This window comes from Tiliqua scincoides, chromosome 3 (genome assembly GCF_035046505.1).
Source record: "Tiliqua scincoides isolate rTilSci1 chromosome 3, rTilSci1.hap2, whole genome shotgun sequence".
Lineage (NCBI taxonomy): Eukaryota > Metazoa > Chordata > Lepidosauria > Squamata > Scincidae > Tiliqua > Tiliqua scincoides.
The window spans coordinates 199,571,759-199,599,616 of record NC_089823.1 but is presented as its reverse complement, the minus strand read 5'-3'; the positions used below and the strand labels follow the sequence as shown (position 1 = coordinate 199,599,616).

Below are 27,858 nucleotides of genomic sequence, written 5' to 3'. Positions count from 1 at the left end.
ACACAAGTCCCAATTTATGGAATACATTGCAATGGGATGTGGTGAAGTCCTCAGGCTTAGATGGCTTTAAAATGGAATTAGACAAATGAATGGAGTATTAGTCACCATGTTGCTCATCAGCCATGATAGAACCTGGATATTAGAGAGAGAGAATGCCAATAAGAACTCAACCCTATACAGGAGTGATTCTCAAACTTCTTAGCATTGGGATCCACCTTAGAAAAAAGTTTCACTTTAGCCACTCAAACCTCTTTGGCTATAATGGTGATTGGGCATCAGTGCTCTTCCAGAGTAGCAGGTTTTTTAACCCTTGGTGCACATAGCCCTAATCTATTGTCAGTTTCATGAGCCACCAAAAGCTGGGCTTCGAGCTACTGGTAGGCCCCAGACCCACAATTTGAGAACCACTGTGATACAGTATACACACTTTCCTAGGAGTAAGTCCCACTGAACACAATGGAACTTACTCCTGAGTAGACATACATAGGATTGCACTGTTCATTGCTTACAGGGGAGGCATGACAGCATAAGGCTGTAATCTGGTATACATTTGCCTGGGGATAAATCTCATTTAATTCAGTGGGACTTACTTCTAAGTATACATATACAGGGTGACCAGATGTCATAACCTCAAAAGAGGACAAGGCACCAAAGTGTAGGAAAGCTGAGGAAAATGTAGGTTATGATAAAATAAAAGCTAAAAACACTTGTCGATTGATTTAATGTGGAAAATTTAAACACTACATTACTTATTATTAAGTTCTTTTCCAGGACAGAAGGCTAAAAAAGAGGACATGACCTGGAAAAAGAGGATGTCTGGTCACCCTGCATATAAAGGAGTTAAGGACCCAATCCTATCCGGTTTTCCAGCGCTGGTGGAGCCATAGCAATGGGGTGTGCGCTGCATCCTTTGGACTCGGGTCTGCATTGCAGATGCACCTGTGCTGGAAAGTTGGATAGGATTGGGCCCTATGAGGGTTATTTGTTGTGGATGGATGCTGTGAAAGCAGGATGCTGGAATAGATGGACCTGATCTAGCTGAAATGGATGGTCCTGCAGACCACCACCATAATCTGAACACTGGGAACCGAAAGACCAAGTATGTCTTTCCTCCGAAGCAGCCCGGGGAGGGTGGCTAAGTGACAGCAAAGAGGTGGGTGGCCTGTGACCAATCTTGCCTTCTTACTGCCCCCAGTTCCTGCTCTCCTTCCTGCCAGTCAGGCTCCAGCACTGGAAGCAGCTGTTTTTCCCATTGCCAGCCTGGAGGCGACAGGGACATGCGCCCGTGATGCTGCTGCCACCACTGATGTTCCTCCAAGCCCATCCACTTCCCCTGACATTCTGCCTGTAATTCATTCCCTGGCTAGTGGCCAAGGTCCCCGAAGGAACTACATTTCCCAGGAGGCCACGGGGCCGAGCGCAGGCGCAGAAACTCCCCTGGGAGCGTCTGCGGCGAAGCCGAAGATTAGATTGGCTGGAGGAAGTTCCGATGGAGTTCGTCATTGGCTGTTGCAGGTACTGCGTCCCATGCCGGGAGGGGGCGGGGGAGCGAAGCATTATGGCGACGGCGGTGGCTGAGACGGAGAGTGGGGAGGGAGCGCAGGAGATGATGGAGGGTGAGAGGCCGGAGTGGAGCGCGCGGGGTCCCAGCCTGGGCTGGGGGAGGCCCAGGACCGTTGCGGGCAAGTGGGTGGGGCTGTGGGCGCTGAGGGGGATTCTCATGGGGTGGCTGTATGGGGGGTGGAGGGGCTGAGGGATGGGGCGAGGGGAGGCAGCTGTGTGGCTTAGGGAAGGTGGTGAGTGGGGGGGGAGACGTGGGGGCTTCCCACGGGGGCAAAGCATGTGTGGTGGGTGAGGAGGCAGGTGAGGCAGAGCCTCCCCACTGGAGTCCTTTAAAAAGCACCGCCACTGTGGGAGGCACCCAGGCACCCACAACCCCTGCACTCCACATGGGTGGGAGTCAGGTGAGGCACAGCCTCCCCACCAGAGTGCTTTGAAAAGTGCCGCGTTGTGGGAGGCACCCAAGCACTCACAACCCACACGCTTCACGTGGGTGAGTAGGCAGGTGAGGCAGAGTCTCCTCACTGGAGTCCCTGCGCGTGGGTTGTGGGTGCTTGGGTGTCTCCCACAGCAGCAGTGCTTTTCAAAGCACTCCAGTGGGGAGACTCTGACTCACCTGTCTCCCCACCCACGACACATCCCTGCAAAGCAGTTGCAATGGAAGGAGAATCCCCTTGCATCTCTGCACCACCCCCATGCTTGTCCTAGCGCTGTCCCCCCCTGCGCTGCCTGTTAGGCCCCCCCCCAATTTCCTTTTAATTTGACACTTCTGAGCTGGGTTGTCTGACTTGCTTCATACTCAGGCGGTGGCATTAAATAAAAACAAGAAACATCCAAACTGCTTTGTGGAATGTGATGCTTTGGAATTATTAACAGTATTTATATACCACTTTTTAGCAACAGTTCACAAAGCGATTTACAAAGAAAATCACCTAACTAATGGTTCTCTGTCCCAAAAGGGCTTACAATCTAAAAAGATGCAAAGGGACACCAGCAGACAGCCACTAGAAAACGCACAGCTGGGGTGAGGAGGGCCAGTTACTCTCCCCCTGCTAAATAAAAGAGGAGCACCCACATGAAAAAGTGGGTTACCCAGTTAACAGGGGTTAGAGTAAAGGTTATATTTTGAAACAAGGGACTTCTGGCAGCACTGCCTACCAGTGAGTGAGGTGTAGCAGTGTGTGGCCATAGGGATCTTTGATAATATTTTAGGCTGCTCCATGCACATAAAGTAATGCTCTAACTGCTTAGCTTTTATTTTCCTCAAGATCCTTTTATTTACTTCTTGCATTACCTTTTTTTGTCCCATTGTTAACACTTTTCCTTGCGATCTTTACTTTGTTTGTTGTAGCATAAGGACTGTGCTATGAACAATTTGTATGGATCTTTTTCACTGTGGATAACAGTATCTCACTGCCCTTTGTGGGGACTGAAAGAAGAGTTTGGAGAAGCCTACCCTTGGTTTATTGAGGGTGATTTATTTACAGCCCAATCCTGACGTGCCTAGCAGCCAGGGTGCAGTGGTGCCAGAATGGCTGCCGCTGCATCCTATGGTCATCGGGCAGCCACCCGCAGATCCCAACATTTCCTTGTGGGAGGGGACCCCGCAATGGGGCTACTCTGCACTGGCTATTTAGCTGGCGCAGAGTAAAGCAACCCTGTGTCAGGCCAGGAGGGCTGTGGATCTGGTGGAGTTGAGCTGCAGGCCAGCTGGGCTCCAGTGAGCTCATACTGGGCCAGCGCTAACTGTTACAAGCCTGCCTTATGGCACATTTGCAACAGTGTGTGCTAGCAGTGGACCAGCATGAGCCCCTCAGGATTGAGCTCTTAACCTCCTTAGGAGGATGGGCTGAATTTGTTTAATGTTTCAGAATGACAGGTTATACTTTGCACATTGAACCCTTGAAGATCAGCAGTCTGGGTGTGTGAGATAGGAATACAAGGTGTCATAGATGCTCCATCAAATAGTGCAAGAGAGCATTACGCACACATTTTGTGTAGAATACCTGCTGTTAAGTCTGAGTTTTGTTAAAGAATGTGATAGAGCAAAGATGATGCGTGGTGTTCAGTGTGTTCTGTTGGATCCCAGTAAATACAGTGGGGTATGTTGCATGCATGGACTGTGATTATAATATGTTGCAGATATTGCTTTGTGTTGTTACAGAGAGCTTAGCTTCAGCCCAGGCTCACTGAAATCACATCCTTGGAACCTCAAGCTCAGAAAATGTGAAGGGAGATATCAGAGACATTTACAGTAGTATTTTTTGCTAAAGGGTGATATTCTGTTGGTCCCCCTTCACACCTTTTCTAGACATTGCTAGATGTATTCAGTTGAAAATGTGATACTTTGTATTCTTGCTGGAATCTACTGTAGTAGTTTCCTCCCACAACAGAGGAACCTAAATACCATTTTCCCTACAAATAATGCAATGTAATAGTTGGTAAATAGCATGAGAGGTAAGTAGGTAAGATAGTGTTACCTTAATGGGGTAAGTAAGTAGCACACCCTTATTACTTTCATAGCTACGTGCATTGTAGTATCTGCTTCCATTTAACATCTGTCAAGCCTTGCTGGTGTTGTGTGCATGTGGCAAACTGGATATGCCTTCAGTTGTCCCATGTGGTGATCTACTTGTGGTTGGCATTCTTTGTATCATATGCATAAGTGCTTTCTGTGTCTCATACATGGAAGCTGTACGAAATTCATAAAATCTAAGGAGCCCTGAACTTTGTGTTGGTATGTCCCCAGACGTCTTATAATAGGGCTTTTTCTAGGCAAGCTTGATACCTAGAACCTTTTGTTTTAGTTTTTACATTGTTACTATCTCATCCATACAAGGATCATGTCTACTAAATAATGTATTACAGATTTGTGCCTGCTTCCTTTTTTCTTTAGAGAATTACTGCAAAGCATGACATAGTCAGGTTGGCCCTTGGAACATGTGCAAATTAGCTATCATTTAATTTAATTTGGTAACATGGGCGCATTCTAACATTCTTTGGATCCTGAAATCAGACATGCCTTCTTGGGAATAAGTGCGCTCAGTGGAGCTTGCATCCAAATCTGCATTGGGTTGAGCGTCTCTTTTTTTTAATAAAAAAAAAGTAGCTCTAGTACCATAAATAGCTTATGTGAGTCTAAGTTACTGTTTGCCACCATCATCTTTTCCTGAAAGAGGAAATTACTAATTACTTTGTATTTCTTTACACAGTTGACAAGAGAATTGAGTCTGAAGAGTCTGGAGATGATGAAGGGAAAAAGCATGCAGTTTGCATAGTCACAGACCTCAGTCAGCAGAGTTTAAGGGATGAGCAGAATGGTGAGAATTCAACAGGTAGACCCTTAACTCTGGCAGTAATTTTTCTAGGTTGTGCAAACTGAGTGGCATCCAACTGAAGAGGCTAGAGATGAGGAGCCTCTAGCCCGTGAGTCGTTCTAGACCTCTTCAGTTATGGGATCATAACTTTGGAATTCCCTCTCTGGGGAAAGCTACTGAACACATCTCTCTTCAGCTTTAGGAAGTAGGTGAAAATGTGTTATGAAATAAGGCTTTAAAGATGCAATTTATTTATTAAATAAATGTATGTAATGCCATACCATGTTTCTAATACTTATGCATGTTTGAGAGTTTTTTATATTAATTCTTGACTCTAATTGTTCTTGGCTCTAGTTAGTTTTTTGTACTACGACATTGCCTTGCGTTTTCCATGGTGGAAAGGAGGGATTTAAATTGACTGTTTTGGTTGTTGCAGGATATAACCTTCTACTTTGAGATAATGTTTCTCTCTCCTTGTGTAGCACCTGTGTTGGCCTCTTTGTAACATGAGGTGGCACCTTCTAGTCCTCTGCAGAGAATGTACTGTACTTAGTTGAGAAGAGCTGAATATGGAAGAAATGCCTCTGCTAAAGTGAAATTCAAGCTTGTGACCTCTAATGGCCCTATTTAATACTTTTTCCTAAAACCTACAGGAATACAAGTTTGAGTGTATCTATCTGGGAAACAAATAGCAGTGTTTGAGAAGACTAATGCTGTGCAAATAGCACTGTTAACTTTTTAAGGCCTGTGCAATGTGTTTGGACATATGTAATGTAGTATATTAACATATATTATTATTTGCACTTATATAGTTCTCTTCTGAGTGTGAAAATCACGTTACCTGTAAGTGGTGTTCCTTATTTCAGCTGGGGTGCTGAGGCTGAAAGGGACTAGCTTGCCTAAGATCACTTATTGAATTGGTTCCCAAAGTGTGGGTCATGACTGGATTTTTGGTGTGTCGTGATACTGACAGACTGATCTCTGACAAGGAAAATGTATTAAGCCCTATGGAAACAGAAAGGAGCCGTGCATGTCTTTACTTATGAGTAGTTGACTATGCCTTGGTTCACTTAGATGCAGGCTGAGGGGAATGTAGTGCCACCAGGATGGGCTTGATGCAATGAATGCAGACCCCAACAAACTCTTGAGAAGGAAGTTCCCTTCCTTTAATCCAGCCATTTTCAACCTTTTTCAGCTCACGGCACACAGACAAGGCACTAAAATTGTCAAGGCACACTACCAGTTTTTTACTTACATTAAATTACTACATTACAATTAATTGTTAATATAATTAATACAATTATATTATTACATGACAAAGAAACTCACAAGAAGCTTGGAGAGGAAAGGATATGTGATTGTGAAAAGGATGAAAAATGTTATTAAAGTGTTATGCGAGAAAGTGCTGGCAAAGAGAGGTCAGACCGAGCACATAGAAGAGCTGTGGGGTGAGGGGCAATGAAGAGACATGAGTGAAACAACTACAGGGAGAGAACTTGAAGCAAGTGATTCTGAACCTTTGGAAGGTGCGGAGGAGTGAAGGGAGGGACAGTAAGAGAAGTGCTGACTGCAATTATGAGATTTGGGGGGCAAGGTTCCTGTGGGAGGGAGTGGGGTGGGGCGAAGTGCCAATTGCCTGCTCCTGTATTTAAGAAAAAAAAGTGACCAAAAGCCCAATCCTAGGCATGTCTACTCAGAAGTAAACCCCATTATACTCAGTGAGGCTTACTCCCATGTAAGTATGGAGAGGATTGGGGCCCAATGCCCTTCCCTAAAAGGCAATGCAGGGAGAGTTGCTTTGGAGAGTTGCCAGCAAACTGTGGCAAGGAAAAGGGACTATCTAGGACCCTTTGAGCCAGCCAGTTCTTAGGTTGGTGGCCTCAGCAGACTGGCTAGCTTCATATCTGCTTGTATGCTCCTGACTCCCTTGTCACTCCACCCATGGGGACCTCCTCCAAGCTTCTCTGGTCACCCAATTAGCACGCAGAGGAGGCAAGGACTTAATACCCAATCCTAGGCGTGTCTACTCAGAAGTAAACCCCATAGTAGTCAAAGGGACTCTCTCCCAGATAAATCGGGATCAGGTTGCAGCCTTCATGTGGCTCAGGAGCAGGAGCAAGCGATAGCAGGAGGTGCAAAGCAGCTGAGACCAGCCCCTTAGCTCTCCTTTTCCTTCTGCTGCACTTAAGGCTCAAAGCAGCTGCTTTCTGTGCGTGGCTGCTGCCTGTCTGCTCTGCAGCCTCTCGACTAGTGTGCCACAGCACAGCGGTTGAAAAACGCTGCTTTAATCTGACAAAGAAAATGTATTGCCTTATGGCAGTGGTTCTCGAACTTTTCTGGCTCGCAGCTCCCCTGATCCTTGTGGCCATTGGCCACAGCTCCCCATTACAACACCTCACCTCAATTACTCCCAAAATGGGGATGAAGGTGTTATAATTATACACCAGAAACAAAAAAACAACTGCCAGCACTCTGAGGCTGCAATCCTAACCACACTTACCTGAGAGTAAGCCCCACTGAACAAAATAGGACTTACTTCTGAGAAGACCTGGTTGGGATTGTGCCCTGAGTTTGTAAGCAGCACACCTGGAGGGTTTTGAAAAGGGAGGGGGGAAGTGATGAATTTACTGGGGGAGCGGAAGACTTTGTTTTGTGTGTATCTGCTAATTGCAAACTGATGCAAACTGAGACCCAGAGACTGTTTGGCTGCATTCCTAACCTTTCCTGGGAGTAAGTCCCATTGAACACAATAGGACTTACTTCTGAGTAGACCTAGCTAGGATTGTGCCTTTTGTCGTACAGTAGCAGCCAACAGAGTACCCCCCCCCCCAAATAAAGGAGGCAGGAGGAACAAGGGGGGGTGGCTGAAAAGGAATGGGGATTTTTATTTTTAATCAATTTTTGGAGACAAAGCCATCAAGAGTGGCTTTTTTTTCTTTTTTGAAGGGGGAGGAAAAAGAGAAAGGTGAAGATCCTTGGTTAAGCTGACACAGACCTCAAGCCTATGTGGGTCTACTCAGAAGTAGGTCCCATTTGAGTCAAATGGGCTTACTCCCAGGAAAGTGTGGAAAGGATTGCAGCCACACAAAGCAAGATTACAACTCACCCCAAAGTAGATGGCGGCTGCTCACACACATACACCCCAACATGCAGATGCCACCCCTATTCCCCCCAGGCAAGACGGAGGAATGCAGGCTGGAGCATTTGGACACCCCCCCCTACTAAGAGCATACTGGTTCCTTCCTTCCCTAGCAGAGGAAAGCACTGTGCTGCTTGTACTTACTCTTTCCTCCCAATTTGAAACCTGCCAGGAGGGCGCCCTGAGCTGATGAGATGCAGCACCTCTGCCACTGCCCACCCAGCCTTCTCTCCCACCTCCCCCCACCCTGTTTCACAAGCCCTCCCAGCCTCACACTGCCCCACCCACCTCATTCACAGCAAGTCAGGAGGCAGCATGTTCAGCAGAGCAGCTATGGCCACCTGTCTCCCCACATGCCTGGAGGCTAGCCATGCCTCACTAGGGAAGCGGGATGCACAGATTGAATACCTTATGCCTTATGGAAAGTGAAACTGAGCCACACATGGGCATGTACTCATGAGTTGGCAGACATGCCTCAGCTCTTACCAAAGGCCACCAGCGTGGTCCAATGACTGTGGAGCTCAACACACACTCCAGAAGACTCCTCTCCAGAGTAAAAAGGATGAAAACAGCAGCTTGAGCGGCTGCTAAAGTGAAACTTTTTTTAGTCTCGTAAAACTAGGAGGGTCCCAAGAATGTGTGGGTCCCAGTTGTGAAAAGTTTGAGAACCACTGACCTGGTGAGTTGATGGCAAAGGCAAGATTTACATGGGGAAATCCAGATCCACAAATCAGTCTCTTAACCTTTATGCTACATCGGCTCTACACCACAAAATATGAACTGCAGTTGCAGTGAGGAGCAAAAAATGTGTATGTTTCGTGTGAAGTACCCTTTTATTCTTTCTTGGTCACCATGACATTTTTACTTTTGAAGTTTTATATTGGCTAGTGGTGGTTATAGGGTTAGATTAGATTCAGAATTGGTAAAGGAACAAACAAGTAGTCAAATTCTCCTAAAATCAAGTAGAGGGAGGAAAAGGATGTTGATAGAGGAACCTCTTGTGTACTTGTGATAGCCACTTTGTATGTGTTTGTCTCCCTACACAAAGAGCAGTTCTCTTTCATCTATCGTAGATTCTGGATGGCATTAACAGCCTCCCTGTGGTCTCAGTTTTGCTTCTCTTATTTGCTTCATGGCACAAACCAGTATTTTGAGATCTAATATGATGAACCACAGTGATATAAAATAGTAATTTTGATGAACCCGGGTGGGTTGTGCGAGGTGACTTTTTGCATACCCAGAGCTAAAGCTTAAAAGTTCCCTCAATAATACATGTTTCCCACACTGCATAGGATAATTAATTAAATGGCTGTTAGTATACAGTACTGAAAATAATAACTTTGCAGCTCTGCCAATTACACTCTCAGGTTGACCTATGACAAGCCATTCTCTGCCATGTTGATAAAATTCGTACTTCACATAAATGCTTGTATCTGGTGCAACTTGGGAGTTACTACTTTAAATGCAAAGTTTGAGTTGTTGTCAGAGGATCATTTGATATGGAAGTTTTTATTCTAGTCTCCCACTGGCACAGTTCTTAAAGCTCTGTGGGCTTGCCTTGCAAGTTGTACCCTTGAAACTATTTTTGCAAGGTTTCCAACTCTAAACCTCAGTGGATCGTTAATGGCTTATGACTTGAATGAATAAACACTTTCCTTTTGGTGAACAAAGTTCTGCCTCGAGTCAGACAAATAAAATGTTGGGTAGCTCAAGATTGAGGACACTCCTAATAGGCTTTGCTCTTAACGGAGTCCAAGAATCGGTAACATGCTTCTGCCCTAAACAGCACTGATGCCTGCATCTTCAGGAGGGAAATGGTTCATCTTCCAGATTTGTTTTGCTGGCTCAGTTCATGAATGAGGCCGCATCCAACCCCTTCTCTGGCTGGGTAATTTTTCAATGTTCTTCGCTGAAGATAGGAGTGATAGTGCACTCTGACAATGCATTTGTGGTAGCGTTCTTTCACCACAGTTCAAGAAGACCCCATTTGAACTCACTTTCTTGAAGCAGTGCTGGAGGCAACCTGCTTTATCTGATTTTTGGTTGTTCAAGGGTGAGAATCTTTTTTCCCTGTTAAGTTTATTTTTGGGCATTTCAGGCAGTCAGACTAGAATGCCTGCAACAGTTATCTGTCATCCTCAATGGGAATAAGCAGCATCCCTGCTGCTACAGTGTCTGAGTACAACTGGGTTACCTGCAGTCTTATGTAAGTGGAGAAAAAAAGGGAACAAAGAAATACTGAGACCTAAACTTTCTATGGGCTGTGAGTCCAAAGCACAAAATTAGGTCAACTATAGCATCTTGCATTCCATATGTTGACTTGCACAAATATCTTTATTCGTTCAATTTTTTTAAATATCAAAATGTATTGTTATAAGTACAAATGTTTTTATATGGCTTTTCAACAAGAAAGCTCACCAAGTAGTTTACATAGCTAGAAGAGTATTTTTGAAATGTAAATATTGTCTCCAGTTTACGGCAGGGCTTTTCAAACTTGGGCGTCGAGACGCCCCAGCCCGAGTGACATGGACTCTGCCCCCTTAAGGGGCAGGGGACAGCAAGGAGGCAGTGACGCAATCCCCAGTATCGCATCACTCGGGGCTGCAGGGGCTTGGCTGTACTTACCAGAGCCTCTTACAGCCTCCTGGGGTTGTGGGGAACCCTGCGCAACCTTCTGCAGAGCTATCCAAAACTCAAGAAGTGAAAGTGGAGTGATTGAGCTCCACTTCCAGTTTTGCAAAGGCGGGGCGCAATCACCCCACTTTCACTTTTGAAGCTTCGGGGAGCCTGCAGAAGGTTGTGCAGGGCTCCCCACACCCCCAGGAGAATGCAAGAGGCTTTGCTGTGCAGCCAAGCCCCTGGAGCCCCCTGAATGACACAATCATGGGGATAGCATTGCTGCCTTCCCCCTGCTCTGGCGGAGCGGCTCAAACTCTCCTTGAGAGTTTGAGAACCGCTGATTTATGGCATAAATGAAATTTGTTTCTCCTATTACGTGTTCCAGATAATTTTGTAACAGTCGTGAATTCGTGAAGCAAGATTCTCGCTCCTCAGTCTTTCTGGCCCTCTTCAGACATTCTGCAATCTATGTCAAAGAACACATGGAAGACTCTTGCGAGCCTGTCACACTAGCCCTAGTCCTGCCCATGATGCATTCTTAGCCCTCCCCTGTACAGTCAGTGTTTATCTGCTGAGCTTAGAAGCAATGACCATGGGGAGGAACTCTCCTTGTGTTCAGCATTGCTGCAGACCAATGCTGAACATGTGGGAAGTGGGGCTAAGTGTGTGCCTCATGGGTGAGGTTAGCATGATGTGGTTTCAGGGGCCCTCCATGTCATGGTTTACACAGATTGGAGAATGCCAAGACAGGTCTCATGGAGGCACACACTACCATTATAGCTGAGAAGCCAGTGTAAATCTTTTGAGGTAGAACGGCAATAAATGTTGAGCACTGTCACAAGGCCACAGCATTCGGTTTATTAGAGCAGGTCCAGAGCTGGGATTTGTGAGGCCACTGTTCAAACTTAACTTCACACCTATGTAGCCTCACATGTATTTCTGTGGGAGTCCCTTGAAGCAAAAGGGCAATTTCCTGCTGAAGCAATTCACCCTATTGGGCCACTTTCTAAAAGCATGACCATTCTCCAGGCTGGAAACAAGAACTCAATTTGCAAAAATTATCTGTCCAACTCGCTTTAACTGCCATGAGGGAGATAAAGCGGGATACAAATTTGTTAATAAACTCTGACATTAGCTTAGTGATCAGACTTTCCTGACAGAATGGATGAGACTGACAGCACAATTCCATGCAAGTCTACTCAGAAGTAAGTCCCATAGTGCTCAATGGGGTTTACCACCAAGAAACAGTGTACAGTTCCTGGACCCCCACCCCACAGATACTAGTATCCATGGATAATGAAATCTTTGGGGCCCCCCAAAACAGAAGTGCCTTCTGTGAGGCCTTCTTAGGTGTGGGAAGTCCACATGTGACCACCCCACGTCTCAGAAGGCCTCCCAGAGCCTTCTAAAAGGCATTTTTGGTGTGGTTAAAGGGCCAGTTTTTGAAGGTTCCAGGAGGCTTTCTGAGTCATGGGGAGGCTAGGTGTAGTCTCCTTGCATCTCGCAACACCTCCTGGACGCAGCTAGAAGTTGCATCCAAGCAGTCACTTGAGGTTGCATCTGGTCACATCCATGTGGTCATATGAGGCCCTCCAGCATGGGTTGGCTTGATATTGCATGGGTTGCAAGATATTGCACTTACTCAATCCCAACAAGACTTCAGTCCTGTACAGTGGGCCCTCCTTATCTATGAGTTTGGCACCCGCACCCACATTGCGTGCGGGTACTGAACTCACAGATAAGGAGGGCACACTGTATAGGACTGAAGTCTAATTGGGATTAAGTGCAATATCCTCTAGCATTGTGTTCCTAATAATGAGGTGGCCTACTATAAAGAGCACTGGTATTAATTGTCAAGGCCTCTGTTGGTCTTTCTAATCCTGGCCTGGGGCTTATAGTCTGCGTGCAATTTCAGTGCAGCTACCTGCTTCTTTAACTCCGTTTGCTTGTGCACAGGATTTGGCAGCCTGTATTAGCTCCTGCCCATATGCAGTTTTGTCATTCCGCCAGCTTTGGCTCCTTCATTCTGATTTTGCCTATGTGCCTCTACCAGCAGAGTTTAGAGAGGAATACTGCTTTCAGTACTTTACTACATGGTAGCACAATGGCCAACTCACACTCTAGCAGATTGTGACAATAATTTTGATTGTGACTTTTTGAACATGCATTTATGCAAATTAACGAGGTGGACATGTGGCACTTTGTATGTGTTCTCAGCATTAATTGAAGTGTATGTTTACAGTCAACCTCATTTGCTGTCTTCCAGTCTAGAGTTCGAATTCTACATTGTTCACACCTAGAATCCAAGAAAACATGTCATGTATGACATCTAGAAAACTGTTAGTTTGAGAAACTGGAATTTGCTATTAAAATAGTTATTCTCCCAGTCTAGCGGTTAATGTTAACCACTGTTGCCAGTTTTATCTACTTCTAAAACTTTTTAATCATGGTTTGTTACTGCTTTGGTTTTCATTGTTGCATTTGTCATTTTATTGTGAATTGCCTATTGCTGTCACTATATGTGACAACACACCATACTCCAAGTAACAAATCTCTGCCTCAGTAAGCGTACAATATATATTTGCAGGAGATAGGAGAGGGATGCTGCAGGAGACAGCAGAGGAATGGAAGGGAAGATGGAGGCAAGGGAAATGAGAGGAATCAGAGCAAATGCAATTAGATAGACTGTGTTTTGCTTATGGTTTAGGAGCAAGACCTAAATCTAGAGTTTCCCCCTACTAAAAAAAATTCAAAGAAAAGTGAACTCATTTAAGGGTTCTAGAAGGGAATTTGGGGCATAAAATAGAGCAAGAGACTTGCTCAATAGAAAAGAGCAGTGAATTTTTCAATAAATTGTTGCAAATTCTGTGAGCTGGTCTAGGTGGTGAGCTGTTTCTGTATGTTGCTTAGTAATGTATGAGAGAGAATATGCCCACTTGCCAAATGGAGAGCGTGTATGAATTATTCAGCACAAATCTCTGTGGTCCATCCCCACTCACTGCACTTAGAGAGAATTGCATCTAGCAACGTGGATTTTGTGCCGATTTCAAAGCGGTAAAACAGTTTCTTCAAGCTGCTGGTAATACTCAGCTGCTTCGGCACAAGGCCCCTTGTTTATTCTGATGAAAGCAAGAGCTAGGGAGATGGCTCGTAAGAACCTCTGGTTACTTTTCTTTCAGGAAGAATGTATGTATTTCAGGAAGAGTGATGTATTTCAGGTGGCTGGGCAAACATGTCAGTGTGTTGCCACCATAAGGCTTACAAGTTTGTGTCTTCCATAACGGGTTCAGAGCCACGTTGCCCACAGAACAGGCAGTTTAGTTGTTGTGAAAGTCTGAGAAGATGGCTGGAATGGATGGGTGACCTGACTTTTCCAAAAACAGAATAATGTTTGTGCCATTAGCAGTTGGTCATAACATGGTTATAACCTGCTTTACATGTCGTGGTCTTTGAATGCACTGTATATAAGATTATAACCATCTCTTGCTTGTGGAATTTGTATAGTTGTAGCAAAGTCTGAACACGAGATACTACTTTGCCTCCTTAAGGCACAGTTTCTCCTATGAGAAAGCTGACTTGCAGGCTTGCTCTCAAAGACTTATGTGAGGTACGCTTGCTATCTTGCAGGAGAAGCAGAGACGCCGGTGGATATGGAGACGATTAACCTAGACCCAGAAGCTGAGGTAAGTCAGGTTTCACTTACATTTGAACAAGTTATGGGAAGGTGACATACTTTGGACAACCAAGCACTGGCTTCCTGAGGGTTGGGGAATATATTAAGGTAATGTCTTTCCTTTTGAAAGGACTTGAGTTCTGGATATTGGGGTGGGCGGGATAGAGAGGAAATAATCTGTGTAAGATGAGCTGGATCACAGCAAGTTCAACTTCAGAGAAAGAACTTCAAAGGCAAAAAGACACATTGTTGATATAAAGTTGATACTAAAGGGAGTAAAGCACCTGCTGTTTGCTCTCAGGGGATCTTCACTGTCAAAATATTTGAAAATCCACTGGTGTGGTAGAAAGCTTGGATTAGTCAGCAAATCAAGGGATGCTGGCCCCCATTCATTTATCTGAAACACATCCTTGCAGAAGGATGTAAAGAGGGGTTATAATGAATATGTTTGTGTGTTTCAGTCCCCCAAACGGCAAGCATGCATTTTCAGGCTGTTCGTCTTTACAAGTCTGTAGCTGCAAAACTGCAGAGCAGTTTCAAGCTGAAGAGGAAGGCAGGGCTCCTTTCTTTTCCATCACCAGAGGGCAACAGAACACTTGCCATCGGGAGTGGAAGTGTGGAACCCTGCTTAAGCCTGTTTCTTTGGGCTTATCCAAGTGATCCATTCAGGTGTTGCCTGCTGCATGTTAGCCTTTGTGGGACAGGTGCGCAAGTCCTGATTTAAATGCTCTTTCTGGTTCTATGTAACAATTGGGTGTTGCAGTTGTGCTACCTGCCACCCCCACAGTAGTTCTAGACTTTGAGGTGAATTCCTATAATGTAAGGGAGGGGAAGGTATGGTTGCTCAGCTTTCATGTTGGTGATTTGTACTGGGCCTGAAAAGGTCTCAGACCAAAGCCGGAAGAAGTAGTCCCTTAATAGCTTTGCCTTAGGGAGCTAGTCTAGCTAAATTGTCAAGGCAAAATCTTTGTATTTTGCTGCAGACACCATTGGCACCCGTGCAAGAATGTTTTAGATTAAATTCCATCATACAGTGACCCTCTACCAGGGGAAATGATTGCACAGAGGTAACTCTGTGGGTGCATACAGACATACTGCTTTTAAGAAGTGCTTAAATGTTGTATGGTTGTATGTTTTGTTGTATAGCGTTCAAGTATATGAACTTCTTTAGTAAATCATGAAAACCAGCTCTGCCAGTTGGCTGCAGAAATAAACCTATTTCTCTGATTTCCTCACCCTTGTGGTATACTAAACTTCCTCCTCTCCCTTCCCTGATAACTTGTCAAGTCTGAAGACTTTTAAAACAAAGGAAGGGACAAATGTAGATTTCAGTGTTTTAAAAGGGGAAAGTGGAAAAAAAGAAAGCTTAAAGCAGTTGTTCTCATACCTTTTAGTCTCCAGAGCTCTTCACACTCCTAAGAAGAGTCATAGGGAGCCCTGCTGGCATATGTGCACAGTCTTGGGGAGCCCCATCGCACTGGCACATACATGCACAACACCATGCAGATGGTGTGCTCATGAGCACACTTTGAGAAATACTGGCTTAAAGGATTGAAGGGAAGGCCAAGCTTCAATGTTTGACTCAGCACTGAAATAGCTGGTACATATATCATTCTTAGGCAGGTCAGAATCCAGGCTAACCTCACAGGAATAAAAGCAGTGAATTCTGTTTTTAATGTGTATCTACATGCACCATGTATTCCTGTGTAAGTGTTGGGAAAATGTGATATCCCAGAACAGATGCACTTCTTTCCATTGCTGGTATGATTTTTTTTTTTCTATAAACTGGTAATTTGGAAAGACCCTTGAGTTCCAAGCAGTCTCATTGCTGGTGTGATGAAGTCCAGTTCTTCCTTGCAGTTAATAATAATAATAATAATAATAAACTTTATTTATATCCCGCCCTTCTCCCTAAAGGGACCCAGGGCGGCTAATATCAATGCTACTCACTATAAAATATGTTTTGAGAAAAGTTTGAGATCTAGTTGCTGTAGTCTGTAATATGCCATTAAGGAGTAAGATTGAAATGAATCTTTTGTATGATTTCTAAAGCAGCTTTTGGCTTCCCCCTCCTCTTTTCAGGATGTTGATCTTAATCATTTCCGAATTGGCAAGATTGAGGGGTTTGAGGTGCTCAAGAAAGTGAAGGTGAGATGCTTAAGAAATTTCTGCAGACACTTAATGACAGTTTCATTTCAAGCTAAAATTTTATTGAACAACGATTTGCTTCATCAGATTAAATGAAGCTGCCTTATTCAATCAGACCATTGGTCCATCTAGCTCAGTTTTGTTAGCACTGACTGGCAGTGGATCTCCAGGGTTACAGACCAGGATTTTTCTCTGCCCTCCCTAGAGATCCAGGGATTGAATGTGGGATCTCCTGCATGCAAAGCATGTAATCTGCCTTTCAGCCACAGTCCTTTCCTGAATGCACAAAGTGAAATTCCGAGGGAAGCTATTAGCAGTTGTGGAGGGTGATTTTTGTTGGCAACATATTGTTTAAAAATCTTTCTACTGTGCCACTGTCTCAGACCGGCTCCTTTAAGCTTTAAAAGAAAAAAAGTATTGCAAATTTTCTTCAGAGTTTGTAGTTTGGCCCTGAACTTCCCTGCTGGGAACTGTAATGGTGTGCTGAAGCTGAAGATCATCTTTCTTCTCCAGAGGCTACCCAGATAGCAATTACTATCTTGTTCTGCTGTGTCACTACTTCAGGCCAGACAGTCAGGCACTCTAGTTAGTTGCCACTTGAGCTTTCTTTAAGGGGGGGTGCCCACAAAGCTGTGACTGATTGGGAGGGATTGTTTGGAGGAGAAAGGGGGGCAAGTAATTGGAGAAAGAGGTAGTGATCACCCCTGGATAACTTATTGCCAAAATTGTGTTACGCTGTGGGTAATTGCCTCTTAGGAGTGAAACTCATATCTTCATCTTACCTTCTTTCCATCCTTTAGAATCTTTGTCTCCGTCAGAACTTGATTAAGTGCATTGAGAACTTGGAACAGTTGCAGACTCTCAAAGAGTTGGACCTCTATGACAATCAGATTCGGAAGATTGAGAACTTGGAAGCCCTGACTGGTCTTGAGTGAGTACCTGAAGGAAAGTGAAGAAGTCATTGGAGCTATCAACAAGAATATGTTCTGTTTGCAAACCCAGTGGTTGCCAAGAATCAATCTATCCGTCTTGGATTGGCTACCATTATTGTAACAATTGACTTAAGTCTTGAGTTACTAAACTGGGTATGCCACAGTTCTTTTGACTCCTGTGGAGGCCACATGCAAGGTACTAGCTCAATTCAAACAAATCAAACCACAGATTGGGGGTGTTAGTTTTATATTTTGGAGGTCTGTACTCTGATCTCTTCCTCCATGAACAATCGTGGATTGTCTCAGCTTCAAGCCTGTACTAATGAGACTAAGGGTGCAATCCTAACCCCTTATGTCACTGCTTTCCAGCACTGACATACGGGCAATGCAGCTCTGAGGTAAGGGAACAAACATTCCCTTACAAGGCCTCCATGAGTGACACCCAACTGCAGGATGCAGCACATGTCACATTGGCACTGCTATGCCAGTGCTGGAAAGCACTGGCATAAGGGGTTAGGATTGCGCCCTAAGACTGCAATCCTAATCACACTTTCCTGAGTAAGCCCCATTGAACCAAATGGGACTTACTTCTGAGTAGACCTGGTTAGGATTGTACCCTAAAGACTCAATGCAAAGTGCGCCCTAGGCTGGCACAAGTGCCATGAGACACTTCTGCACCACTGGGTGAGTTGGGAGACCAGCGCAGGGGACTTGCACCAGCCTCTGTTGGCCAAACGCAGCACCAGCACAGGGGGCTGGGGAGAGGGAGGAGGAGGCGGCATTGTGCAGGTGTTCCAGGGAGGGAGGGCAGTAGGTGGGCCAGTGGGCGGGCGGGCCCGGGAGAGGGCTGGAGCCAGTATCGGGCGCTTAGGCCAGATCCTAACACTCCTCCCAGACAGCTCAGCCTAGAGCCAGGCTGCTCTGATCTGTGCCACCTCTTTAGGTGCCCCAACCATGCACTGGATAAAATTAGGCTGTAAAACTAAGTTAGTGTATTTGTGAGAACAATTGAGGTAAGGCAGTATTGTAACCCATAGTTTGGGAATAAAGTGGACTTAGTCTTCTTGATCTATAATAATGTGGCTTCATTTTAGGGCCCATGAGCAGCAGGGAAGAGGTTTGAGACAGACCAGTGTTGGCTTGTGTATCATTTAGTTGTACTGTAGTTACAGTGATGTAAGAAGGAGTTTTGCCACACCTTTGTGATCAACCTCTGCTGCGCATGTAAAGCTCTGAACAAAATCAAATACAAACAATATCCATATCTGCAAAGGAGAGGCAGACTTGCCTCATCTTCTTCCTTGCTAAGGTGGCTTCAGGCCAAGTCTGCTTGGATTCGATATGTCAAAAACCCTTGTATGGTAACGGATACCTAAATGTGCTTCTTGGGCTCCATTTTCAGACTCTTGTACCCTGTGTGTGCACCCCTTTTTTCTGTGGAATGACTGCCTACTGCTCCAAGCTGCCGAAGTCCCACCTCAGCCAAGATATTCACAGATCCCTCTGATTTCCTGGTTTTTGTGTATTGCTTCACGTTTATCTTTCAGGTCGGCTAATTTTTGGCTAGAGACATTGGTGGACACATGTTTTTGTATTGTTTAGGAGGTCCCAGGGACCTCCCCACACTAAATGTCGGGAGAATCTCTGAAGCTCTGTTATCACACATCTTCACTGACATCTTCTCTAGCTCGCAACCCTACTCTCATGCACCATCTACTCTATCTGGATCCTTAAAGTTCCTTTGGTGTAAGCATCTTAATTTTGGAAGAACAAAGCTGTTAATTTCTTTTAATTATAAAAAATATTGGCTCAGTTGGCTGGTTGGCTGGAACATGCTAAACATGTTACTCGCAGTTTGGTAAATGACCTAAGTCAGAGGTTGCAAACTTGCTCTTTATGATGTAATTCAAATATGGCATGAAAGTGGTCCCAGCTTCCTGAGACACTGAGTGGGATCGCTGTGGATAATTGTTTTCTCATTCTCTTATAAAGGAAACATGCTGTAGTTTAGTGGGTCATCAGGGCATTGTAACATACCATACTACTGTAAGTTGTGTGTGTGCTGCAGTGGATGAGTGTAAGACTTGGGCCAAGAGACCCAGGTTTGAATTCTGTGCACTACCACAGAATTCTAAGTCTAAACTCAGCCTAGACTGCCTCACAGAGGAGTTGTAAGGATAAATAATCCCTTGTCCTGCACCTGAAGTACTTGGCGTCAGGATGGGGTACAAACGTAATGGTCTTAAGGTGTTTTCACTCAGTTTTGAGGCATTTCCTTTGTTTCCTGTTAGGATCCTGGATATTTCGTTTAATGTTCTACGGCACATTGAAGGGCTAGATCAGCTCATTCAGTTAAAGAAACTCTTCCTGGTCAACAACAAAATCAGCAAAATTGAGAATCTCAACAATTTACAACAGTTACAGATTTTAGAGCTGGGATCTAATCGAATCAGGGTAGGTATTTCCTTCTCCCAGACAGAAGTTGGTAAGGATCGTTCCAAGGTGCAGCTGATTGAACTATCTAATGGCCCTCAGCGTACAGATCTGCTGCTGTGAGTGGAACAGTGGTTTTCAAATGCAGCTGAAGAAGACTTGAGATAGATGATGTCCATATTATGGTTTCCAAGCCTTTTCCTTGGCTTATTTTCACATTTCTGTGAGAAACACGTGTCGCTACCATTTCTGAGAATAACGCAAGAAAAAAATGAACTGGCTTCACAGAGTTTATTGTGGCTAACATCCTGTTCTACCAAATGGCACACTAAAAGTCCCAGTTCAATCCAGCACTGATGCAGCCATGCCAATGGGGTGTGCACTGCATCCTGCAATGGGGAACAGGAGTAAGTAAGGGAACTACTACTTCAAAGTAAGGGAACATTTTTTTTCCCTTACCTTGGGCTGCATTGTGCCTGCATCGGTGCTGGAAAGTCGGTTAGGACTGGGTATTAAGAGACATCTTTGGCTTACTACATGAGAGGTTTAAAAGTTTTGCATGAAAGAAGACTTTTAACTTTGCTGACAATGATAATTGAAAGTGGAACCAAGTCTGGTTGCAGACTTCATGAGATCAAATAGTGCCTTTTAGAAATAGTTATTTCTAGGCTAATAATAATATTAACAATAGGGTAAACTAATAAGCAACTAAAATAATCTTGTTGTGGGACAAGATATGTAGGAGCTAACAACTCAAGATGGAAGATCTAATATGGGAATTTAAGACCTACAATGCAATAAGACGATTTTAAAAAAAACTACTTTTCTTTGCATCAGTACTCAAACCTGGACTCAGGAAAAAAGTACTACAGTTAATCAGTGTTGCTGTTCAGCAGTCTGCATCCAGCCTTCTTTTTGGTGCCTTGTGGAACCTTACCTGTTTTGGAACAATTCCTCTTAAGCCTTAGATAGGATTTTTTTTTTCCTTTTAATGATAGTGCTGGCCATGTCTACACTCCCAGAACTTTTTATTATGTGTTCTGCCAAGAAGTATGATTTCATTGTTCCTGCTCCACAAGGATTCCTGGAGTGTTAATAATTAACAAACCACATTGAGTTAAAAGAATCTGGCATGCCAGTTGTTCTGATGACTCTGCTTTCTTAAGAACTTTCTTTATGGAGCCTCATACTGAATTGGGGGGGGGGAAGAACTTGGACCTGAAATACTAAATTCTTTCAGTGCTCTTGTATAGTGACAGTGTTTGGGCAGTGCCAAATAGAACTTAACCAGTCATCTAGCCTGGTTCTTCTGGTCTGAATACACTTATGGGCATCCTGTATCTCCAGGGTCATAAATGAGAATGGGAGAGGAAGCTTGGGTCTTGCTTACTGACTGATGGATGTGGTATTGCAATCTGATAACATTGTGTTTGCTATAGTAATATTGTTTGCTGTTATCATTTACAGGAAATTCAGAATATTGATACCTTGACAAACCTGGACAGTTTGTTTCTGGGAAAGAACAAAATTACCAAGTTGCAGAACCTGGATGCATTGACAAACTTGACAGTGCTTAGCATACAGGTATCAACTATTTTGTATAGTTTCAGGAACATCATTTAACGCGTCTTTATTTTCCCTTATAGAAGCTTGTTACACTTGCTGTTTAGATCTTTGCAATGATAATTGCCAATACTAGTAATTAGTATTTAGCAATAACTCTTTTCTTATGGGGAATAAAGGATGGTAGCTATAGATCAGATTAATATTATGTGGTCTTCTCTCCTCTCTCTTTCTTCCCCCTGCCCTAACAGTAATTACCCAGTGTAAATCTTCTTCTTGTATTAGGGAAGTTCTATTCTAACAGTATGCTAGATGAGTGTATGTTTCCTTTTTACAGCATATTCAAAATATTGGTAGAGAATAAGATTCTTTTCCAATTATACAGAGATCAGGCGATTCTGTAAAATAGCAAGTTTTGCTTCAATAGTAGCACTGAAAGAAGGGATAACTACAATACACTCCTTTGCTAATTCACAGTGCAAGAGATGCATGCTTTATCTCGCACAAAACTGACCAAGTCAGACTTGTATGAATTTATCACAATATCTCGTGTTCCTTTGGAAAGACACAGATGAAGTCTAGAGTTGCACCTGTATGCAAAAGACCAATGAAGATGTCATGCCTAAACTGTAATATGCATCAACCAGCATGTGCCCATGTCTCCCCAATATATTTTTCTGCTGTGGGATGACATGATTGATTCGCATGTAAATGTGTCACACAAATAGTTTCTCCAAATGGCTTATTTCAGTGTAATCTAGTGAGTGGCAGCTGTTCAGGAATGTGCCTGCAACATACATGGGTCATCTACAAACTGCACAGAGCAAACTACACAGAAGTTGCCCTGTGCACTAAATGATTTCACCTTTGTGTACCCACAGAAATACTCCAGGATTTGTCCCATTCTGGCAAAAATAGTGTTTTGAATGTAGAATTTTTTCTGGACAGTCTGTGGGGCAGAGAGATCTGTAACAATGCTTGCCTAAGTATTCTGCTTCTAACACTTTAACACAATTTTATGCCCACTCTAGAGCAATCGGTTGACCAAGATAGAAGGTCTGCAGAATCTGGTGAACCTACGAGAGCTGTACCTCAGCCATAATGGCATAGAAGTCATTGAGGGACTGGAAAATAACGTAAGCTGCTACTTGCTTTTATTTGTAGAAGCACTGGGGCTGATATTAAACATATTGTCCTTGATGATTGTTTGCCTTCTAAGTAGAAAACTTTGACAAGGAAGTGTCATGCTAAAGGTGATTGGGGCATTTAGAATAGGGTGGGTTTTCAGTCCAGCTATGTTTTCATTGAACTAGCAGATGGCCTGAGTTCCTTTATAGATCTATAGCTTAAAATGAGCATACATTAACTATTTTTTAGATTGTGGAAGGCTGTTTTTCTTGGAAGTGATTTGTGCATTGTCTGTTGAAATTATTGGGTTGTTAGGATGCATATATTCAGAGTCTCCAAGAACCTGCATGGTGTTAACAGCTCACAGCATAGATGTTGTAGCACAGGGTCTGCACATCTGGTTCTAGAGAGATTTTTGAGTATAGTAAGGCAGTGTCTATTAACAACTTGAAAACAAGACCAATCTGTGTGACATTTCTAATGGCTCAAGAGGCAGTACCTTATTCAACTCCCTGTTCCTTCTCTTCAGCCGATATATTGCAGTTGGCTTTTTGATTAAAATCAGAGAACAGATGAGGGATTAGGGTAATGTTCTCCCAGATGCAGAATCCAACTCTTTGAAAATTTTGATATCCCTCATGTAAAGACTTCTTGCATTTATCCCCTTTCTGAAAGCTGCAACTTTAATGTTGACCTTTAGTGTAATAAAATTTCCCCTCTTCCATAGCCGAGGTCCCTCTCCAGAGAAGGTTTATTACTGGCTCAACATTTTTTAACCACAGCTAATTATATGAAGTGATACAGGATGGGATAGTGCCAGCACCTGAGTATCCTAGAAGATGAGCTGTGATTTCTTGGTGGGGGGGAAGGGAAATGTGAAGGTGGAGTGAATGGTCTTGCCTTTTTACTATTCAGTTCAAATACTGATGGCCATCTTAAGATGCCACCCCAATAACAGTAAGCCTGGTGGAACACCATGGAATCTCCTTCTGGGTAGGCATGCCTAGGATTATGATGCAAGTTGCAACCAGCCCAAAAGAATTTGCCCTCTCGTTTTTCATTATCAGAACGTTTATTGGCATATTACACACATAAATACACAAACAGTTCAGACTGGATGAGTAATAAAGATTCCCAGAATATTAGAAGATACAACCCGTTTCCCTTGTGCTATTAGCTGAACTACAGTGTTTCAGGGGATACTTTAGAAAAGCCCCCATAGTCTCAATTATAGTCGTATCCTCAGATGACAACAGATTCTTCAATTGAATATTGTCCGAACAGTCTGCCCACTTGTTCAGATAGAGGGCTAAATATTTCTTACAGGACTTAAAATCCATTATGGGGATTCAGATAGAGGGCTAAATATTTCTTACAGGATTTAAAATCCATTATGGGGTACAAGCCATGATGTGTATGCGCAACCTCCTGATTTTAGAAATGGGTTATGTCAGAATGCCAGATGCAAGGGAGGGCACCAGGATGAGGTCTCTTGTTATTTGGTGTGCTCCCTGGGGCATTTGGTGGGCCGCTGTGAGATACAGGAAGCTGGACTAGATGGGCCTATGGCCTGATCCAGTGGGGCTGTTCTTATGTTCTTATGACTTGCCCTCTCTTTCTGCAATCTCATGCCATTTATGTGTTGAGGAGGAGGGGTGAGGATTATGTGTAGCTGCTGAACTATGAATGTCTTGCTGCATGGTGTGTTCCTTTAACTCCTAATGTTCACTTCAAGGTTTGTGGAAAAAGCACAAATCAAAATCCAGATTAAAGATTTCTGTATACTTGTTTTAGAATAAACTTACAATGCTGGACATTGCGGCTAACAGGATCAAAAAGATTGAAAATATCACCCATCTAACAGAGCTCCAGGAATTTTGGGTAAGCTGAAAACCAGAAGTCACAGTGAGAGACCAAGAGATCCTCTTTGTGGATACGCACAATGGCATTTTGGCAACTGATGAGAGCTCTGTTGTGATTACACATGTAAGAGTTTCTAGCTCTCCGGAAGTCTGTGGTGACAGAACTTTTGAATCTAAGCTATCTTTGCAAATAATCAGAAATTGAGAATCTAGAAAGGCACCTCTAACATGGTACTTCCACAAAACCTGAACCTTATTAATTGGGTGAGAGGGATTTTCCTTCAGATGAGATACAGGATCGATATAAATTCAGCTGTTTTCTGTACACATGCATTCCTTTCACAAGCTATGCAGAAAACTGACAGAATGCAACAGAACGCCAATAGTACTGGTCTCTTCTGTCTCCTCCCATTGCTTCAATTTCATTGTGTTTTTTTTGTTCTCTTTTTGTCTTTCTCTTTTCCCCTCTCCTGCCTACTCTTCCACACTGTAGGAAAGATATATAGCTGGCTAGAAAATCTTCATCCTGTGCTTCTCAATCCAATGGGGGGTGAGAACACAAACACAGTCATTTTCCCATCCCTGCCTATACTTGAAAAGGGGCCCCACATGGGAAGAGCCCATGCTGTAGCTCCTGAATATGGCAACAGTGCTGTTCCTAGAATCCATAGCAGTGTTGGCAGGGTTAGGATGTATAGCATGAACTTTTTCCACCCAGCTCAGGGCTTGCATTTCCACAATGGGGGGAGGGAGCTGGAGTGGCTTTCACCCAACTAGCAAAATTCAGGAACAGAGTCTTGGAATGTTTTCGCAAGAGGTTGGGAAATAGTCACCAACAATGAATAACTTCCTCAGAAAGCTGCCAGTATGGAGGGGACAGCAGTCCTCCTGTAGATCTTATTCTTTGCAGGCCTAACATATGCAAATATCAACAGATGGCCTTTATGGAAAACAGAGGAAAACACCAAAATTATCTGGGTCAGCACTGAATCTTGAGAGTGATATTGCCATCACTCCTTCTGACATCTTTATCTGTTTCTCAGCCTCCTTTCTTATATGCATTAAGATGCTTTTTCCCAGTGGGCAACACTTTGAAATTCAATACGGATGAATTGATCTTCTGTTTTTGTTGCCTCCCAGTATTACAAAATCCTGACAAATGCAAGCTCCTTCTGAGTAAGTGTTTTTCCACATGCCCGCATCCTGCCTAGCATGAGAAGATGCGCTTGAGGTGTTGCCTGTGCTCTTATTTGCAAATCAAAAGCTAACAGTTCCAATGTCATAGCTGAGGGAGTAGAACCTAGAAAGAGCTCATTTATGCTGCTGTTGTTCCTGAACCTCTGGGATATTGAGAAAGCAGATGTTCAGCCTTTCTCATTTGTCTTTCCTTTTTCTAATGAAAGGGGTATGGGTTAAATTGGAAGCTGGAAATGATGCCTGTTGTGTTTGTCTCTAAACATTTGCTAGCAGTCTTGTTTGATTTGTAATCCCCAGATGAACAATAACCTAATCGAGTGTTGGAGCGATTTGGATGAACTGAAAGGAGCCAAGAAGTTGGAAACGGTTTATCTAGAGCGAAACCCCCTGCAGAAGGATCCTCAATACCGACGCAAGATCATGCTGGCCCTTCCGTCTGTCCGGCAGATTGATGCCACCTTTGTCCGGTTCTGAACCTTCTCCAGTCCCTTTCCCCCTTCACCTATCTACCTTCCCTCCTTCCTCTCCAAGTGTCAAAGCTGGGATTTTTATCCACACTTCACCCTCCTGTCTTCGGTCTTCTGACACTTACAGAGCAAACGGCCAACAAAGTGCACTGATATCAGACTTTGCATATAATGCACACTCATTGTTTTTGAATATTAATATTAAATCTTAATGTGTGAGATTTTAGTTGTGACGATGTCTGTTTCTGTTGGGCATTCCTGCAGGAAGTTGGACTGAGGTGCACTCTGGAAGCTTAATCCTCTTCTGTTTGTAAACCCACAGGGCCCGCTGGTCTTCAAGAATCTCTGGTTCCCAGATCCCTTTTCTGGTTATTGCAGTGGCATCACTAGTGGGCGGGGCAATGCCCCAGGTGATGGATGTGGTGATGTACCATCGCTCCGCCCCCACTGGTTTTTTGGCTGTACTTTTTGTTAGAACACAGATATTTCAATGTGGTTTGCTTCATTGCATTCTGCATGAAATTACACATTGATTGAGGTTTGCTTCATTGCATTCTGCATGAAATTACACATTGATTGATGTATAACATGATGGTATTAGTCCTCCAAACTCTGATTTTAGTGATTTTGAAAACTTGTAGAGCGCGCACACACACACACACACACCCTTGTCAACTTACTAACACCTTATTGCAGCAGTTCTCAAACTTTTAGCACTGGGACCCACTTGTGCTGTCCAGAATTGACAATCTGTCCAGGACCCATTGGAAGTGATGTCATGGCCAGAAGTGACATCATCAAGCAACTTAAAATAAATAATTATAAATAATTAAATTAAAATAAAAGAAATAATTAAATAAGAGGGAGCCAGTCCTGTTCCACCAGGTGAATCTACTCTGAAGTAAGTCCTATTGTGGTCAATGGGGCTTACCCTTAGGAAAGTGTGGGTAGAATTGCAACCTGTGAGCTCAAGCCTATGCATGTCTACTCAGAAGTGGTTAATGGAGTCAATGGTCAATGGAGCTTACTCTGTAGCCTGCCTGCAATAACCCCCCCCCCCCAAAAAAAAAAGAATCAGTGAGATTTCCAGCCCTCCCCAGTGCTGAGTTTAAAGTTCTTCTATTTCAGGCACATCAAGATAAAGACCCTCCTGGCTTCACAAGTGCAAAATAGAAAACATTCCCCTTACTGGTTCAAGCTTCTTTTTTTGTCTTTTTTAGGGGGGGGGCTGCCTTCTGGAGCATTTGTTGCACTCCAGTTCCATCGGATCAGGACCCTTCTGGTGTCCTCACATTCCCCTTTGCCTGGTCTGACCAGCAGCCAAGGCACATCTGCCTACTCACAAGTAACGCGACAGTAACGCAACAGTGAGGCTGCTTTGCTTTCCATAGGGCTCATTAGACTGCAGCTGGAAGGGAGACAGGGACCTCCTTCTCCCTTTTGTGTTTTAGGGGGCTGCATTCTTTGGATAAGGACCATTCTGATGTCCTTGGAGTCCGCTCAGCCTGCCCTTTCCAATGGACTATGGCAAGTGTGCCTACTCATGAGTAAACACGGCCACGTGGCTTCATTTCCGGTTCAATAGATGCAACTGGGAGGGAGGCAGGGACCTCCTCCTCTCTTTTGTGTTTTTTGGGGCTGCATTCATTGGATCGGGACCATTCTGGTGTCATTGGATTCCCCTCAGACTGCCCTTTCCGAGGCACTAAGGCAAGTGTGCCTACTCACGAGTAAATGTGCGATACAGCTCACTTTCACTTTCCATAGGGATCTATGCATTTTTTTTCTTTCTGGTTTTTTGGCCATAGCTTTTGAAGGAA

The 27,858-nt window shown here is 43.9% G+C and overlaps 1 protein-coding gene across 2 annotated transcripts; it reads left to right on the top strand.

Annotated features, from left to right (window-relative positions):
* The first annotated feature begins 1,539 nt into the window (after window positions 1–1,539).
* PPP1R7 (protein phosphatase 1 regulatory subunit 7) lies at window positions 1,540–26,259 on the top strand. 2 transcript variants are annotated; one of them, XM_066620421.1, is made up of 10 exons: window positions 1,540–1,616; window positions 4,773–4,880; window positions 14,263–14,318; window positions 16,391–16,456; window positions 17,257–17,387; window positions 19,680–19,842; window positions 21,289–21,405; window positions 22,416–22,520; window positions 24,307–24,393; window positions 25,869–26,259. In XM_066620421.1, the coding sequence occupies exons 1-10, from the start codon at window positions 1,559–1,561 to the stop codon at window positions 26,043–26,045; spliced, it is 1,068 nt and encodes a 355-aa protein (XP_066476518.1). In that variant the 5' UTR covers window positions 1,540–1,558; the 3' UTR covers window positions 26,046–26,259. The 2 variants fall into 2 exon arrangements, with proteins under 2 accessions (XP_066476518.1, XP_066476517.1); XM_066620420.1 differs by having other exon boundaries at window positions 4,773–4,895.
* The last annotated feature ends 1,599 nt before the right edge of the window (window positions 26,260–27,858 follow it).

Coding starts and splice junctions, on each gene's coding strand:
- PPP1R7 (XM_066620420.1), top strand. CDS start 1,559: ATGGCGACGGCGGTGGCTGAGACGGAGAGTGGGGAGGGAGCGCAGGAG. Junction 19,843..21,288: donor TGGGATCTAATCGAATCAGG/GTAGGTATTTCC, acceptor TATCATTTACAG/GAAATTCAGAATATTGATAC. Junction 24,394..25,868: donor CAGAGCTCCAGGAATTTTGG/GTAAGCTGAAAA, acceptor TGTAATCCCCAG/ATGAACAATAACCTAATCGA.